The sequence below is a fragment of the Periplaneta americana genome, chromosome 15 (genome assembly GCF_040183065.1).
Source record: "Periplaneta americana isolate PAMFEO1 chromosome 15, P.americana_PAMFEO1_priV1, whole genome shotgun sequence".
In the NCBI taxonomy this organism is placed as follows: domain Eukaryota; kingdom Metazoa; phylum Arthropoda; class Insecta; order Blattodea; family Blattidae; genus Periplaneta; species Periplaneta americana.
Window position 1 is genome coordinate 167,241,297 of NC_091131.1, and position 19,193 is coordinate 167,260,489.

At 37.8% G+C, this 19,193-nt stretch overlaps 1 protein-coding gene across 1 annotated transcript in view; it reads left to right on the forward strand.

Moving 5' to 3' along the window:
- The window catches only part of LOC138715511 (allergen Bla g 4-like), a 41,209-nt gene extending 22,495 nt beyond the window's left edge, over positions 1-18,714 (forward strand). The window contains exons 5-6 of the mRNA XM_069848520.1: positions 9,716-9,805; positions 18,457-18,714. Of these exons, the coding sequence (XP_069704621.1) occupies positions 9,716-9,805; positions 18,457-18,596 (230 nt within the window). The 3' untranslated portion in view covers positions 18,597-18,714. The remainder of the gene's footprint in view (positions 1-9,715; positions 9,806-18,456) is intronic.
- The last annotated feature ends 479 nt before the right edge of the window (positions 18,715-19,193 follow it).

Genomic DNA, 19,193 nt, shown 5'->3' on the forward strand with positions numbered 1-19,193 from the left:
ACTTAAAAGTAGAATTAATCGAACAACTCCAGAACCTATTGCATGGTAATAACAGTAACTTTCATATTTCTAAATACAATTGTGAACGTAATTCAGGAGCAAAAGATTTATAACTGATAATAAATTAATTATTTAGTAACAATAACAAAGCTGTATTTGGAAATATATCAGATTTAAGACAATGATATTTATTTATAACAAGTGCAGCGGGCACGGCTAGTCTTTATATAAAACTATGAGTGAAAGTCAGGATAGGAGAAGAAATGTCAGGGAGAAGTGGAGTAGGGAAAGGAGTGCGACAAGGATGCTGTCATTTACCGCAATAGTCATATGAATAGATTCGAGAAAGTGTGAACACATTATCACAGCCGATAAACGCCGTTCTCCGTAACACAGGCTACATGCGTATATGAGGACGTGGGGTTTACGCCGTTCCTCCGTAACACAGGCGTACATGCGTATATGAGGACGTGGGATTTGCGCCGTTCCTCCGTAACACAGGCCTACATGCGTATATGAGGACGTGCGGTTTGCGCCGTTCCTCCGTAACATAGGCGTACATGCGTATATGAGGACGTAGGATTTTGCGCCGTTCCTCCGTAACATAGCCTACATGCGTATATGAGGACGTGGGATTTGCGCCGTTCATCCTGCCGTTCTGCGATACATATCCGCGGTGTAGCACAGAAACTTTATGCGATGGCAGCAACGGAACATTGACGTCATTGGTGAAATTTTACCAGTGACGTCAATGACACTCAAGAGGAAATTAAACGTAGAATATATATATAATATGTATTTGAAATGGCTGTTATTATTCGGTTGAGAAGCTTTTCTCATTCAGACTGCTATCGAAAAACTGGAAGTTAGAATTTATAAAATAATTACATTACAGGTTGTTCTGTAAAGTTGCAAACTTGGACTCTCACTTTGAGAAACAGACGTTTAGGGTGTTCGAGAATAAGTTGCTTTGGAAAATATTTGGATGAAGTTTCAGGAGTATGAGGAAAGTTACACAACGCAGAACTGCACGCTTGTATTCTACAACTAACATAATGAGAAACATTAAATCCAGAGGTTTGAGATAGGCAGGGCATGTAGAACGTACGGGAGAATCCAAAAATTCATATAGAGTGTTAGTTGGAAGATTTGAAGGGAAAAGACATTTGGGGAGAGCAAGGCTTACATGGGAGTATATTAAAATAAATTTGAGGGAGGTGCGATATGATAGGGACTGGATTAATCTTGTCACGATAAGGACTGATGACGGGCTTATGTGAGGGCGGCAATGAATGATTAATCTTGTCAGGATAAGGATTGATGACGGGCTTATGTGGAGGCGGCAATGAATGATTAATCTTGTCAGGATTAGGACTGATGACGGGCTTATGTGTAGGCGGCAATGAATGATTAATCTTGATAGGATAAGGATTGATGACGGGCTTATGTGAAGCTGGCAATGATTGATAAATCTTGTCAGGATAAGGACTGATGACGGGCTTATGTGAAGGAGACAATGAATGATTAATCTTGTCAGGATAAGAACAGATGACGGGCTTATGTGAGGGCGGCAATGAATGATTAATCTTGTCAGGATAAGCACTGATGACGGGCTTATGTGTAGGCGGCGATGAATGATTAATCTTGTCAGGATAAGAACTGATGACAGACTTACGTGAAAGCGGCAATGAATGATTAATATTGTCAGGATAAAAACTCATGACGAGCTTATGTGAAGGCGGCTATGAATGATTTATCTTGTCAGGATAAGAACTGATGACGGGCTTATGTGAAGGCGGCAATGTGTAGGCGGCAATGAATGATTAATCTTGTCAGGAAAAGGACTGATGACGGGCTTATGTGTAGGCGCCAATGAATGATTAATCTTGTCAGGATAAGAACAGATGACGGGCTTATGTGAAGGCGTCATATAATGATTAATCTTGTCTGGATAAGAACTGACGACGGGCTTATGTGGGGGCGGCAATGAATGATTAATCTTGTCAGGAAAAGGACTGATGACGGGCTTATGTGAAGGAGACAATGAATGATTAATCTTGTCAGGAAAAGGACTGATGACGGGCTTATGTGAAGGAGACAATGAATGATTAATCTTGTCAGGATAAGCACTGATGACGGGCTTATGTGAAGGCGACAATGAATGATTAATCTTGTCAGGATAAGGACTGATGACGGCCTTATGTGAGGGCGGCAAAGAATGATTAATCTTGTCAGGATAAGGACTGATGACGGCCTTATGTGAGGGCGGCAATGAATGATTAATCTTGTGAGGATAAGCACTGATGACGGGCTTATGTGTAGGCGGCAATGAACGATTAATCTTGTCAGATTAAGGACAGATGACGGGTTTATGTGAAGGCGGAAAAGAATGATTAATCTTGTCAGGGTAAGCACTGATGAAGGGCTTATGTGAAGGCGGCAATGAATGACTAATCTTGTTAGGATAAGGATTGATGACGGGCTTATGTAAAGCTGGCAATGAATGATTAATCTTGTCAGGATAAGGACAGATGACGGGCTTATGTGAAGGAGACAATGAATGATTAATCTTGTCAGGATAAGGACTGATGACGGGCTAATGTGAGGGCGGCAATGAATGATTAATATTGTCAGGATAAGAACTGATGACGGGCTTATGTGAAGGAAGCAATGAATGATTAATCTTGTCAGGATAAGAACTGATGACGGGCTTATGTGAAGGCGGCAATGAATGATTAATCTTGTAAGGATAAGGATTGATGACGGGCTTATGTAAAGCTGGCAATGAATGATTAATCTTGACAGGATAAGGACAGATGACGGGCTTATGTGAAGGAGACAATGAATTATTAATCTTTTCAGGATAAGAACTGATGACGGGCTTATGTGAAGGCGGCAATGAATGATTAATCTTGTCAGGAACAGGACTGATGACGGGCAAGTGAAGGCGGCAATGAATGATTAATCTTGTCAGGATAAGCACTGATGACGGGCTTATGTGAAGGCGGCAATGAATGATTAATCTTGTCAGGATAAGCACTGATGACGGGCTTATGTGAAGGGGGCAATGAATGATTAATCTTGTCAGGATAAGCACTGATGATGGGCTTATGTGAAGGCGGCAATGAATGATTAATCTTGTCAGGATAAGAACTGATGACGGGCTTATGTGAAGGCGGCAATGAATGATTAATCTTGTCAGGATAAGAACTGATGACGGGCTTATGTGAAGGCGGCAATGTGTAGGCGGCAATGAATGATTAATCTTGTAAGGAAAGGGACTGATGACGGGCTTATGTGTAGGCGCCAATGAATGATTAATCTTTTCAGGATAAGAACTGATGACGGGCTTATGTGAAGGCGACAAATAATGATTAATCTTGTCTGGATAAGAACTGACGACGGGCTTATGTGGGGGCGGCAATGAATGATTAATCTTGTCAGGAAAAGGACTGATGACGGGCTTATGTGAAGGCGGCAATGAATGATTAATCTTGTCAGGATAAGGACTGATGACGGGCTTATGTGAAGGAGACAATGAATGATTAATCTTGTCAGGATAAGAACTGACGACGGGCTTATGTGAGGGCGGCAATGAATGATTAAACTTGTCGGGATAAGCACTGATGACGGGCTTATGTGAGGGCGGCAATGAATGATTAATCTTGTCAGGATAAGCACTGATGACGGGCTTATGTGAAGGCGGCAACGAATGATTAATATTGTCAGGATAAGGACTGATGTCGGGCTTATGTGAGGACGGCAATGAATGATTAATCTTGTGAGGATAAGCACCGATGACGGGCTTATGTGTAGGCGGCAATGAACGATTAGTCTTGTCAGATTAAGGACAGATGACGGGTTTATGTGAAGGCGGAAATGAATGATTAATCTTGTCAGGATAAGAACTGATGACGGGCTTATGTGAAGGAGACAATGAATGATTAATCTTGTCAGGAAAAGAACTGATGACGGGCTTATGTGAAGGCGGCAATGAATGATTAATATTGTCAGGATAAGAACTGATGACGGGCTTATGTGAAGGCGGCAATGAATGATTAATCTTGTCAGGATAAGAACTGATGACGGGCTTAAGTGAAGGCGGCAATGAATGATTAATCTTGTCAGGATAAGAACTGATGACGGGCTTATGTGAAGGCGGCAATTAATGATTAATCTTGTCAGGATAAGCACTGATGACGGGCTTATGTGAAGGCGGCAATGTGTAGGCGGCAATGAATGATTAATCTTGTCATGATAAGGACTGATGACGGGCTTATGTGAAGGCGGCAATGAATGATTAATCTTGTCAGGATAAGAACTGATGACGGGCTTATGTGAAGGCGGCAATGAATGATTAATCTTGTCAGGAAAAGGACTGATGACGGGCTTATGTGTAGGCGGCAATGAATGAAAAATCTTGTCAGGATAAGAACTGATGACGGGCTTATGTGAAGGCGACAAATAATCATTAATCTTGTCTGGATAAGAACTGATGACGGGCTTATGTGGGGGCGGCAAAGAATGATTAATCTTGTCAGGAAAAGGACTGATGACGGGCTTATGTGAAGGCGGCAATGAATGATTAATCTTGTCAGGATAAGAACTGATGACGGGCTTATGTGAAGGCGACAATGAATGATTAATCTTGTCAGGATAAGGACTGATGACGGGCTTATATGAGGACGGCAATGAATGATTAATCTTGTCAGGATAAGCACTGATGACGGGCTTATGTGAAGGCGGCAATGAATGAATAATCTTGTCAGGATAAGCCCTGATGACGGGCTTATGTGAGGACGGCAATGAATGAATAATCTTGTCAGGATAAGGACTGATGACGGGCTTATTTGAGGATGGCAATGAATGAATAATCTTGTCAGGATAAGCCCTGATGACGGGCTTATGTGTAGGCGGCAATGAATGATTAATCTTGTCAGATTAAGGACCGATGACGGGTTTATGTGAAGGCGGCAATGAATGATTAATCTTGTCAGGATAAGAACTGATGACGGGCTTATGTGAAAGCGACAAATAATGATTAATCTTCTCTGGATAAGAACTGACGACGGGCTTATGTGGGGGCGGCAATGAATGATTAATCTTGTCAGGAAAAGGACTGATGACGGGCTTATGTGAAGGCGGCAATGAATGATTAATCTTGTCAGGATAAGGACTGATGACGGGCTTATGTGAAGGAGACAATGAATGATTAATCTTGTCAGGATAAGAACTGACGACGGGCTTATGTGAGGGCGGCAATGAATGATTAATCTTGTCGGGATAAGCACTGATGACGGGCTTATGTGAGGGCGGCAATGAATGATTAATCTTGTCAGGATAAGCACTGATGACGGGCTTATGTGAAGGCGGCAATGAATGATTAATATTGTCAAGATAAGGACTGATGTCGGGCTTATGCGAGGACGGCAATGAATGATTAATCTTGTGAGGATAAGCACCGATGACGGGCTTATGTGTAGGCGGCAATGAACGATTAATCTTGTCAGATTAAGGACAGATGACGGGTTTATGTGAAGGCGGAAATGAATGATTAATCTTGTCAGGATAAGAACTGATGACGGGCTTATGTGAAGGAGACAATGAATGATTAATCTTGTCAGGAAAGGAACTGATGACGGGCTTATGTGAGGGCGGCAATGAATGATTAATCTAGTTAGGATAAGGATTGATGAAGGGCTTATGTAAAGCTGGCAATGAATGATTAATCTTGTCAGGATAAGGACTGATGACGGGCTTATGTGAAGGAGACAATGAATGATTAATCTTGTCAGGAAAAGAACTGATGACGGGCTTATGTGAGGGCGGCAATGAATGATAAATCTTGTCAGGATAAGAAGTGATGACGGGCTTATGTGAAGGCGGCAATGAATGATTAATATTGTCAGGATAAGAACTGATGACGGGCTTATGTGAAGGCGGCAATCAATGATTAATCTTGTCAGGATAAGAACTGATGACGGGCTTAAGTGAAGGCGGCAATGAATGATTAAACTTGTCAGGATAAGAACTGATGACGGGCTTATGTGAAGGCGGCAATGAATGATTAATCTTGTCAGGAACAGGACTGATGACAGGCAAGTGAAGGCTGCAATGAATGATTAATATTGTCAGGATAAGCACTGATGACGGGCTTATGTGAAGGCGGCAATGTGTAGGCGGCAATGAATGATTAATCTTGTCAGGATAAGGACTGATGACGGGCTTATGTGAAGGCGGCAATGAATGATTAATCTTGTCAGGATAAGAACTGATGACGGGCTTATGTGAAGGCGGCAATGTGTAGGCGGCAATGAATGATTAATCTTGTCAGGAAAAGGACTGATGACGGGCTTATGTGAAGGCGGCAATGAATGTTTAATCTTGTCAGGATAAGAACTGATGACGGGCTTATGTGAAGGCGACAAATAATCATTAATCTTCTCTGGATAAGAACTGATGACGGGCTTATGTGGGGGCGGCAATGAATGATTAAACTTGTCAGGAAAAGGACTGATGACGGGCTTATGTGAAGGCGGCAATGAATGAATAATCTTGTCAGGATAAGCCCTGATGACGGGCTTATGTGAGGACGGCAATGAATGAATAATCTTGTCAGGATAAGGACTGATGACGGGCTTATGTGAGGACGGCAATGAATGAATAATCTTGTCAGGATAAGCCCTGATGACGGGCTTATGTGTAGGCGGCAATGAATGATTAATCTTGTCAGATTAAGGACCGATGACGGGTTTATGTGAAGGCGGCAATGAATGATTAATCTTGTCAGGGTAATCACTGATGACGGGCTTATGTGAAGGAGGCAATGAACGATTAATCTTGTCAGAATACCATTGATGATGGGCTTATGTGTAGGCGGCAATGAATGATTAATCTTGTCAGGATAAGAACTGATGACGGGCCTATGTGAAGGCGGCAATGAATGATTGATCTTGTCAGGATAAGAACTGATGACGGGCTTATGTGAAGGCAACAATGAATGATTAATCTTGTCAGGATAAGAACTGATGACGGCCTTATGTGAAGGCGGCAATGAATGATTAATCTTGTCAGGATAAGGACAGATGACGGGCTTATGTTAGGGCGGCAATGAATGATTAATCTTGTCTTGATAAAGACTGATGACGGGCTTATGTGAGGGCGGCAATGAATGATTACTCTTGTCAGGATAAGGATTGGTGACGCGCTTAAGTGTAGGCGGCAATGAATGATTAATCTTGTCAGGATAAGGACTGATGACGGGCTTATATGAGGGCGGCAATGAATGCTTAATCTTGTCAGGAAAAGTACTGATGACGGGCTTATATGTAGGCGGCAATGAATGATTAATCTTGTCAGGTTAAGGACTGATGACGGACTTATGTGAGGGCGGCAATGAATGATCAATCTTGTCAGGATAAAGACTGACGACAGACTAATGTGAGGGCGGCAATGAATGAATAATCTTGTCAGGATAAGAACTGATGACGGCCTTATGTGGAGGCGGCAATGAATGATTAATCTTGTCAGGATAAGAACTGATGACTGGCTTATGTGATGGCAGCAATGAATGATTAATCTTGTCAGGATAAGGACTGTTGGCTAGCTTATGTGTAGGCGGCAATGAATGATTAATGTTGTCAGAATAAGGACTGATGACAGATTTATGTGAGGACGGCAATGAATGATTAATCTTGTCAGGATAAGAACTGATGACGGGCTTATGTGAAGGCGGCAATGAATGATTAGTCTTGTCTGGATAAGAACTGATGACGGGCTTATGTGTAGGCGGCAATGAATAATTAATCTTGTCAGAATAATGACTGATGACGGGCTTATGTGTAGGCGGCAATGAATGATAAATCTTGTCAGAATAAGCACTGAAGACGGGCTTATGTGTAGGCGGCAATGAGTGATTAATCTTGTCAGGATTAGGCCTGATGAGGGGCTTATGTGAATGCGGCAATGAATAATTAATCTTGTCAGAATAACAACTGATGACGGGTTATGTGAATGCGGCAATGAATAATTAATCTTGTCAGAATAATGACTGATGACGGGATTATGTGTAGGCGGCAATGAATGATTAATCTTGTCAGAATAAGCACTGAAGACGGGCTTATGTGTAGGCGGCAATGAATGATTAATCTTGTCAGGGTAAGAACTGATGACGGGCTTATGTGAAGGCGGCAAGGAATGATTAATCTTGTCAGGATAAGAAGTGATGACGGGCTGATGTGAAGGCGGCAATGAATGATTAATCTTGTCAGGATAAGGACTTATGACGGGCTTATGTGAAGGCGGCAATGAATGATTAATCTTGTCAGGATAACAAATGATGACGGGCTTATGTGAAGGCGGCAATGAATGATTAATCTTGTCAGGATAGGGACTGATGACGGGCTTATGTGAGGTCGGCAAGGAATGATTAATCTTGTCAGGATAGGGACTGATGACGGGCTTATGTGAGGTCGGCAAGGAATGATTAATCTTGTCAGGATAAGAACTGATGACGGGCTTATGTGAAGGCAGCAATGAATGTTTTATCCTGTCAGGATAGGGACTGATGACGGGCTTATGTGAGGTCGGCAAGGAATGATTAATCTTGTCAGGATAAGAAGTGATGACGGGCTTATGTGAAGGCGTCAATGAATGATTAATCTTGTCAGGATAAGGACTGATGACGGCATTATGTGAAGGCGGCAATGAATGATTAATCTTGTCAGGATAAGAACTGATGACGGGCTTATGTGAAGGCGGCAATGAATGATTAATCTTGTCAGGATAAGAACTGATGACGGGCTTATGATAAGGCGGCAATGAATGATTAATCTTGTCAGGATAAGAACTGATGACGGCATTATATGGAGGCGGCAATGAATGATTAATCTTGTCAGGATAAGAATTGATGACGGGCTTATGTGAAGGCGGCAATGAATGATTAATCTTGTCAGGATAATTACTGATGACGGGCTTATGTGTAGGCGGCAATGAATGATTAATCTTGTCAGGATAAGAACTGATGACGGGCTTATGTGAGGGCGGCAATGAATGATTAATCTTGTCAGGATAAGTACTGATGACGGGCTTATGTGAAGGAGACAATGAATGATTAATCTTGTCAGGATAAGTACTGATGACGGGCTTATGTGAGGGCGGCAATGAATGATTAATCTTGTCAGGATAAGTACTGATGACGGGCTTATGTGAAGGCGGCAATGAATGATTAATCTTGTCAGGATAAGTGCTGATGACGGGCTTATGTGAGGGCGGCAATGAATGATTAATCTTGTCAGGATGAGAACTGATGACGGGCTTATGTGAGGGCGGCAATGAATGATTAATCTTGTCAGGATAAGTACTGATGACGGGCTTATGTGAAGGCGGCAATGAATGATTAATCTTGTCAGGATAAGGGCTGATGACGGGCTTATGTGGAGGTGGCAATGAATGATTAATCTTGTCAGAATAAAGACTGATGACGGGCTTATGTGTAGGCGGCAATGAACCTGCATGTTTCTTAAAAGCGATTTGTAAGTATGGTTATATAACTTATATAATATGGACGACAATTTTGGGCAGGAGGATGCAATTATAGCTACCACGCATTCACATCGTTTTTTTTAAGTGTGCTCTTTCATTCTCTTGGTTTTCTAGTGATTTTACAAAGTCTACGAATGTGTGCTTATAATTTATTTCTGTCTCATTTTTGTAGCGGCCTTATCATCTCTCTACGAGATTTTGGCGGTGGATTACCTGCGGTTTAAAGTCGTTGGAGGATGCCCTGGCGCCATTAACGGACAACGTGAGTATTAAATTCAAATTCGTATCAAATTTTGTATGCATTGTTATTAAATCATCACATAAATAGTTACGGACTGCAAGAAAATTGAGTTCTACCTCTTGGAAGATCGTATGCGGTTTGACCGTCAGCCTATTTGTATAGTTCTCTGCACGACTCAGTAACGACAAGAGAGTTCAGTCAGTGTCATGAAAAATAATACAATAAACCACCATTCTTCTGTTCCCTATGGAAAAACGCAATTTTAGAGCTGGAGCAGTTTATCTCAATATGTAGAAGAGCTCTTCTATCCCACGGATCGCTTCTATCCTGTATTAGTACATGATGAAAGTTTGAAATGGCATTTCATAGCATTTTATAGTATTTTAGAAATTCTTGTTTTATTTTCCAGAAATATTACATACAAATGACGTTATTGCTTTTCCACTGCTTTATAATTTTCTTCACAAAGGAAAGTAGTAGCAGTAGTAGTAGTAGTAGTAGTAGTAGTAGTAGTAGTAGTAGCAGTAGCTGTACTAGTAGTAGTAGTAGTAATAGTAGTAGTAGTAGTAGTAGTAGTAGTAGTAGTAGTAGAATTTCCATTACCCAGATAGGCTATAATGCTTCGATATGGAATATAAATAAGAAACGAGAATACACTAATTCAGGGGTTCCTAACCTGTGTGTCGCTGAATATGGAACTGAAAAATAAGTTTTATGCCATCCAGAAAGTATCTTTACAACTTAGTTTTTTATTTACAACGAAGTCTTTGATATGGCACATTTTATTTTGAAACAGACTTTAACAACGAAACGTGAACACCTGCAACAATGCTTTGTAATTATAATTAATTTACTCTTACCACTTAGTAAAAAACAGAGATTAGAATCGGCGGAACATATTGGCCAGTTTCAGTATATAAGTACGTGTGAGCGGGTGATAGTGCTTCACAAAAACGTTCTGAGTTTCATGAATATAATGATGAATACTTATAATATGGTTTTACGTGGCGTGGAGATGAATATAAACATAATCCCGAGTGTTTATATGCGGAAATGTTTTATCAAATCAGTCGATGGTACCGAATAAACTAAAAATTTATTTAGAACTGCCGTTTCCAAATTCATACTTGTGTCAATCAGCAATTTTCTACCATCAAATAGTCAAGTCTAAAAAAAAGGGAACTGACTGCTGCATCTTGATGATTTACGTGCTGGCCTGTCAACCATAAGGCAGCATAGAGAAACTCTGTGAAGCCCACCAAGCGCACACTTCATATTAATTTAAATACGTGAGTTTTCAAAAACGATAATAAAAATCATTTATCAGACATCCAGTATAGACAGGTTGGGATTTTTTACACATAGGTATTGTACCTTTGCTTTTTTCTAATGCCACTCAAGTTGCTGCTTTTTTTTTTTTTCGATTGCGTGTTAACATCGACCTAACTACAGCACTGGATGTCCAACATTACACAGAAGTTATCAGTGCTTTCTTTTCTGGCGGAACGCACTGGAACGGCTTAGACCTTGAAAGTCTTAGTTGAACGAAAAGGAGGTAAAACGACAAAATTCTCGTGGAATGAATAGTAATCATCACCCTCGTTTGCTACAAAATATTCTACACAGAGTTCAATCACCTTTTGCTCTAGAAGGAAGCACTGGTTATTATGTATTATTATTATTATTATTATTATTATTATTATTATTATTATCATCATTATTATTATTATTATTAAAAACAAATAATTGTGTCGGGATATCGTGGGCATTCTGTAAAGTTTGTCTTCAGTCGCAAAAGCTTGGGAACCACTGCATTAATTGATGAATTGTAAATAAAAATAAAATAGAATAGGTAGAAAGTAATCATTAAAAATAGGAATTTACAAAGGAAGTAAAATTTATTAAGAAGAGGAGTATATTTGGATGTTTAAAATAGGCAGAAAATCACATGCTATTTAAAATTGAATCGGTATTTTTTTTTTTTTTTTTTTTTTTAGAAATACGATAAGTCAAATTTTAACGAAATAGAGTGTATTGCTAATTATTTATGTTGCATAGGGATAGATACACCATTTTCAGAAAAATGTCACAAGCCGAACGGCATTTCTGCTGTAACATGTGCGCTTGAAAATTGTTTCGTGGATAAGTCACAGGATTGACACAGAATGAACAAAACTATAGCCTAAGCTGTTGTGTTTGATAAATTAATTTAATTTTGAGTGTGAATTTCGGATTTGTTAGAATAATGTTTATAAGGTATTACTGATTTATTGTACTGAATTATTTCATGCAGAAGTTCATTATTTATGTCTTTAGTGACATTATATACAGGTTGGAGTAAAGTTTGTCCACAAGAAGCAAAAATTATGAACTCAGCTTCTAAATATTGTTTTCGAGAATGAAATTCGTATTTTTTAACCAAATTTTCTATTATTTCAAGAAATAAATATATTGTTGTGTTAAATCTTTACCAGAATTTGATAAACGCCATAAGTCAGACATTTTCAAACATGAATATTGAGTCATATTCTATTTAAAATTATTCTTTTGGACATAGAATTATTCGTTAAGGTTTCACTAACATTTCCCATTTCAAACATTCCAGTTCTCAAGTCATGCATTTGTTTTAAACATTTTTTTCTTTTTCCCCAAACGCTGTATTTCGTGACTTAAGGGGTTTCTAAAAAAACGATTCAATTAACGATAACAGTGCAAATAATTTTTTGAAGTTAATATCAAATTGCAAGCTAACAAAATTTAACAACATTACAAATGCATCTGTGGAATAAATAGCAAATCACAGACCACAAGTTAATTACAGTGACAGCAGTGTAAATGATTTTATTTAAATAAATACCAAATTACAAGCTAACAAAATATAACATCTACAGTATATACAAATGAATGTTTAAATACCCGTGAATGGCAAATTACAACTAACTAAAATTAACATTTATTCATAGAACTAATTGCTCAGCATAGCCAAACCGTGATTAAACGTTAGAGCAAACATAAATGGAGGGATATATGGCAGAGTATGAAGTACAGAGGTAAAGAGTATCACAGAAACCTATGTGAGCAGTTTACGCTGAGTTTAGAGTACTTGCATTAGTTGTCCCTTTGTACATTGTTTCTGAAGTAGTACGATTGTTTACGAGGAAATGCTTTAGAGAGTTTCAAAAAGAATTTTCTGTTTTCTGAATGCAGATGTTGGCCGGAAGCGAATTAAAAATCTTGAAACATTGGTCAAAGGGAGGCGATTCAAAAAGTTTAGTAGTATGCTTAGAGAGGGTTAGGGCGTTTTTTTTTTTAGTATAATAATATTGATAACCACAATATCGCTTGAATAAATTGTTATGTTTCAAAGCATTATGGACACATTCGAAGACAATTATGGACAGAACTGTTAGAATCTTCTGTTTTTTGAATAGACGTTGTAAGACTCGCGAGTTTTAATTCTGAAAATGGTTATAATTATTCGTTTTTGTAGGACAAAAATTCTGTCTGTTAAGCACTGTATGCTGCACCCCAAGAGATTATAGGCTTTGGTATTTTATCCTGGGCTAGTTACTGCTATAAATGCAAGGCGAGGTGCATTCATAAATGAAATTAATATGTCCTAGAATAGAAAGAGGCAGGTAACTTCCTGAATAGGCAATAGCTAATATGCATAGAATTAAAGAAATCCCTACGAAAATTCACTACTTGCTTTATTAAATTATAAACTGTTATTCATTGTAATTACTCGGTTAAAATTTCCACACGAATATACAGATCATTCGAGAACAACATTGGCTGTGATTGGAAAAGGAGCATTCTGCTGCAAATCCCTATTGCACGAACATAACAATATTAAGCCTTATTTTTATGCATGGAACTGGGGCGGGGGATTAGGTGATCCCACCTGTAAGTAGGGCACTGATACTGATATTAGTATGCAATCCGGACGCTCTTGAAGTTCGGCTAGTGCGGAAACTATACAATGCAATGGCGCAATTTTCATTGCAATGTTTGGTGAGAGTACTACTTCAAAACGGAACGTTACTTTACATAAGTTTAATAAGTGAGGGAAGCGTTTATTAGAATTTTATATGATGTGTTATAGCCTCGATATTAGCCTACACTGAATTGTATGTGGAACAAAGATAAATATATCACTATTAGCAGATTGTGCAGGCTAACTGTAGTAATAGAATTTACTAAGGCAGAGGTTCTCGCTTATTAGCACTGCGGACCCACTGCCCATAGGTCGCGGGCTCCATGAAAGTTGTCATTGGAATGATGGATAGGTTAATTTTGGGTTTAATAGTAAATGAATATGACTAATGAAAATTATATTTCTGTTATATTTTCCAAAATTGAATCAATACTAATACTATTTCTGAATGAAAGCAATCGTAAATAATATAATACTGTCTTGAATAAAGTAGAAAGCCTTCATTGATATCTTAGAGGGGAATTGGTATTGAAAAAGTAAAGCAAAAAATATTCTACTACATGATTACTACTCGGTATGTCCTTGACTTAGTGAACCATTGAGCCTTATAGTTCACAAGCACGTCTGTGTACAGTAGTGGCAAATACAACCGGACCGACCCTTCTACCTGATTCCTTGTTCACTCCAGAGCACGATTGACTGGTAACTAAGACTTTCGTGGTTCGAATCGTGCCTGGGAAGGAAACTTTTTTTTTTGTTTCTTTTTCAAATTTATTCCCAATACTTTTTTAATGATTTTTTCTCAGACAATCTATCAAAGGTAGAGAAGTGATCTTGCATCATATTGTAGATATGACATGCATAAATATACACAAAAAATTTCATCACAGAATGTTGGATAGATTTGCATCATATTGTAGATATGACGTGCATAAATATACACAAAAAATTTCATCACATAATGTTGGATAGTTTTTGAAACGCTTCATCACTGCATAGTGAACTGAATTTTGAAAAAAAAAAACAATAATGTAAATAATTTTTTAAATCTTACAAATATTTTTTCATATAGCAGAAGAACAGTGTTTTGCACATGCTAATTTTCATTATTGTACAATATACAGTAGTGGAGGAAAAAATGTTGAATATTTCCAAACTTTTACTGCTGTAAGCTGTACCTAACGCATTGAGAAAAGTGAAGTAAAAAGAACAGAGACCTCAGAATTATGGTTCTTGAGAACAGTGGCTGCCTTTACTCTAACAGATAAAAAAGTAAAAGTACAGAGCTAGGTATAAATATGATGACAGAAATGTTCGAAAATAATATAAAAAATAATGGAAAGAACATAGAAAAGAATTGAAACGGTGAGTTCAAAAACTCCCCAAGTCCAGGGAAGTAAAATTTTCAGAAAATGAAAAAAAAAAAATGTATAAATCTGTATTTTTTAAAACAAATTTAATTTTTAAGGTATCATATTTTAGAATGATATCATATGAATTGTTCAATAAGTTTTTGTATCAGTTTGTACATTAAATCATTATTAAACGACATTTGAAGGTTGTGGGGTTGGGAGACATTTAAAATCACTCACCTTTTTGTAAAGGAAACGCATTGCACAAAGGTTAATTTCTGTATTAAGGTTAGAAAATTACACAGAAACATGAAGCCTGTAAACTGAGTTATTCATGATCATAATCTCATCCTCATTAACATTATCATTAGTGCCAACAACTGACTGAATGTAATTCACAGCATCATTGTGTAAGAATTTCATTGTGGTATCAACACAAATTTCATCAACATTGTCACTACTGAATGTGAATCGCCCCTATTTTGTGTTGTATTAAACTTTTTCTTATTTTTGGTGACATTACTCTTAAAAATATTTTAAATTCATTCTTGAAATCAATTATTTCATTGCCATTTACAGTATAAACAGAGAATGTATTTTCAATTAACTGAATCTATCCTTCACACATTTCCATGGACTCAAGATTTCTTTTCATTTTTTCAATGACGGCAAAATGCTGGTCACAAGCTTGGAAAGAATGTCCGCAAACTGAGAACATTTGTTGCATTTTCTTGAGCCTACCAAGTTCTGGACTTCGAATCATATTGAAATCACTGAATATTTTCAAGGCTGTCGAAATACCTGTGAGGAGCGTGGACTTGGACATTTCTTACATTCCTGGATGAAATGTATATAAACCAATGTATTTAAGTAAAAAAACACAGTTCGAAAAAAAGTGCCTTGGGAAGTTTTTGAACTCAACGTTTCAATTGAAATTAACAGGCCACCAAAAACAATATAAAAATACAACCGTCTGGGCTATAGAAGTGTAGGCATTCAACGGCGATATTGATGACAAAAATAGCGAAATTTTAAAGAACTACGGATACCATGACTGATGTAATTTGGAGGCGAAAACCGACCGAAGACGTGATTGTTATTGATGATGAAAAAAATGGACTTAGTTATTTTAATTAATATAGCAAATTTTTTACCTAGAACAGAAAAATAGCTGGACATAAGGTACACAGCATTTGTGACGTAATATATTATCAACTGGTACATAATGGATCATCAGTAAAATCTGAGAAATTTAATTGTATTTTTATTTAATTTAGTAGGTTATTTTACAACGCTTTATCAACAGCTTAAGTTATTTAGCGTCTGAATGAGATGAAGGTGATAATGCCGGTGAAATGAGTCCGTGGTCCAGCACCGAAAGTTACCCAGCATTTGCTCATATTGGGTTGAGGGGAAACCCCGGAAAAACCTCAACCAGGTAACTTGTCCCGACCGGGAATCGAACCCGGGCCACCTGGTTTCGCGGCCAGACGCGATAACCGTTACTCCACAGGTGTGGACAATTTACTATATCTGAGCAGCTTTATTAAATAATTCAGAATTTAAATTTTTGAATTTATAAACATTCAAACCTAAAAACATATATCATAATGTTAAAGAAGAGAAAAGGCGCCACAAATAAGCGTAACTATAACAAATCTCGTATCCTTGGATATTATAGCAATTATAAACTCCATAAAACTTGAACATACGTGAAACTCAATTTGCACTTTGCGCGGCCAGATAGCGAAAAAGGGTCACTGTGCGCCGTGAAGGTAGATGCTGAAGGATTTCTGATTTCGTAAAACTTGCAGTCTTTATCTTCGAAAAAAGAATATCACACATAACGTGGTGAACGTAACCTATGAAGACTTTGCCTAATTTGCAACCACGGACAATGTCAAATCGTGTCTTACTCCACAGAGTGGACTCACCCTGCCTTCTGAAAGATTTTATGGTTTACTACAGAGATTACTCTCCAAGAATGTCCTTTTATTGTAAAAATGTAAACACCATTTGGATACACTAACCTACTCTTAACATCGGGGACATAAATTTTAAATCATTACCTGCGAATTACATCCATTCCATGGAATTATTCCCGCAAAAATATGTTTCCAAATGCTTCACTCTAAGAAAAATTTTCTAAACGTGTTTCTATTTCAACGAGTAAGGTTGTAGTTTCTCATTGTCAAATTCTAACACGCACACACTGACTAAGGTACCGTATAGAGTGACGGGAAAAATATTTTAATTTGAACTCATTTAGTAATAATGAATATATTCACGGAACGAAGTATACCATGCCTATGTCTTAGTTTCAAAAGTTACAGTAAATCTTTTAAATATCAATATTGAACTTGCTATGGTTCATCATATTATTATATTAGCTACTATGAAAAATATCTGAAACAGGTAACTTCCAATAACAGAAAAGTTCTGTAGCGAGTTTATTAAACGCTAAATTATACTTCTATGAAATTATTGATAAATTTCCTATTATACAGTGTCCGAAATGTACCTCAACAACAGGACATTTTTGTAATGCTTAGTATTAATATTTCTATTCTTGCTGCAAGAATCATGATGATAATGGACTATCCCGTTGAGGCCAATAAGTACATGCGGACGTGAGGGTTGATCTCATTGTAACGTTCAAGATGATTCCGAACGACGGATGGAGATGTGAGTGATTCCTTGGTCAAACAGAAACAGAATAATATATTTTCATCAGGAATGTCCTATTCTGCAATTAGGAAAAAGTTATGTTAAAGCATTCATTCTTTATATTGGTGCGCTCAGTTGGAAACTACTGCCCCGTGGATTGGCCTGTGCTTCCAGCGAGTCCTTGGAAGTCTGAACACGACGAATCTGCTACCGAGGTCGTTGAATTTTCTTAACAATTGAGCGAACAGTTCTGCTGTACCTGCCAACTGGGATGAAGTTCATTCAGCTCATCAGGCAACGCTCTCGTGACCATCCCTCATGTTAGCAGAGGAAATGCAATGATGTTCGGGTAAAGGGAGTTAAGCCATTTTTGTGCAAATAGAGCTTTGTTCCCCCGGGTGAATACAGAAATTAAATTCTGTAAGTGGGTGTACAAAACAACAGATAGTAATATTAGTACAGTATGTGATGTATTTTATTAGTGCAGAAAATTATTTTCAATACGCTGCGAACTTTAATTTTCATTTATCTCAAAACTCATTTTTATGACTTATCTCGCTTTACCCTAACACCATCGAGTAATCATCCCAACACAATGCTCAACATGATTCATCTGGAACGAAAGAAAAAAAATAATACTAAACATTACAACATCTTTCACCTATGATGTGGGGTCTTCGGATATTCTGTATATAAAAATGAGAAATTTGTTGCAGCTGCGGTTGGCATAGCTTTTCCCAGGACATGGACACCAAGTGAGGCCGATCTTAAAGCCGCAAAAGAGGCTCTCGCCGAGATTGGTCTCGATTTCGAGGACTTCAAGCCATTCTGTCCACTGAGTGAAATAAAGGAATAATAAGTTCGTCAGCACTACCAACGATGGGGAATTAAATTAGTAGAAGTACTAATTTCATTATACTGTGTGTGGTTTAAAATGTATTGTTGTTCTGACATAATAAATATTGTAAACGCAACCATTACTCTCTCACTCAAAATGAATACCAACAATATATGAATATATTAGACCATACAATTAGAAAATTTGTAATTTTTTTTCGTACCATTTTACTTTTCAACATGAAACGTTTATGCTTTAGGTCCAAATGCAGAGAATGTTAAGAAAGTGTCAACATCTGAAGTAAATTTATTTTTTTTTAAGATGAAGTTCCTAAAGTTGATTACAGAGGCAACACCATCGCTTTTGTTATTGCATCGGGCGACAAACGACAGTTTCGCAACCAAATGTGTATGAAAGAGATTGTTGCGCGTCATATTCAAATATAGACGTATGAAAACCTAGTTGCTTAAAAATATTGTTTAATTTAGTTACTAGTTACTATTATCTTTAATAGTAATCTACGTTACAAGAGCGGTATGTTGACGTTTTCATGGTCGAGGAAAAGACTGGAAATGCGAAACGTAGTTGAGCTTTTTTAATTTCCGAGAACATGAA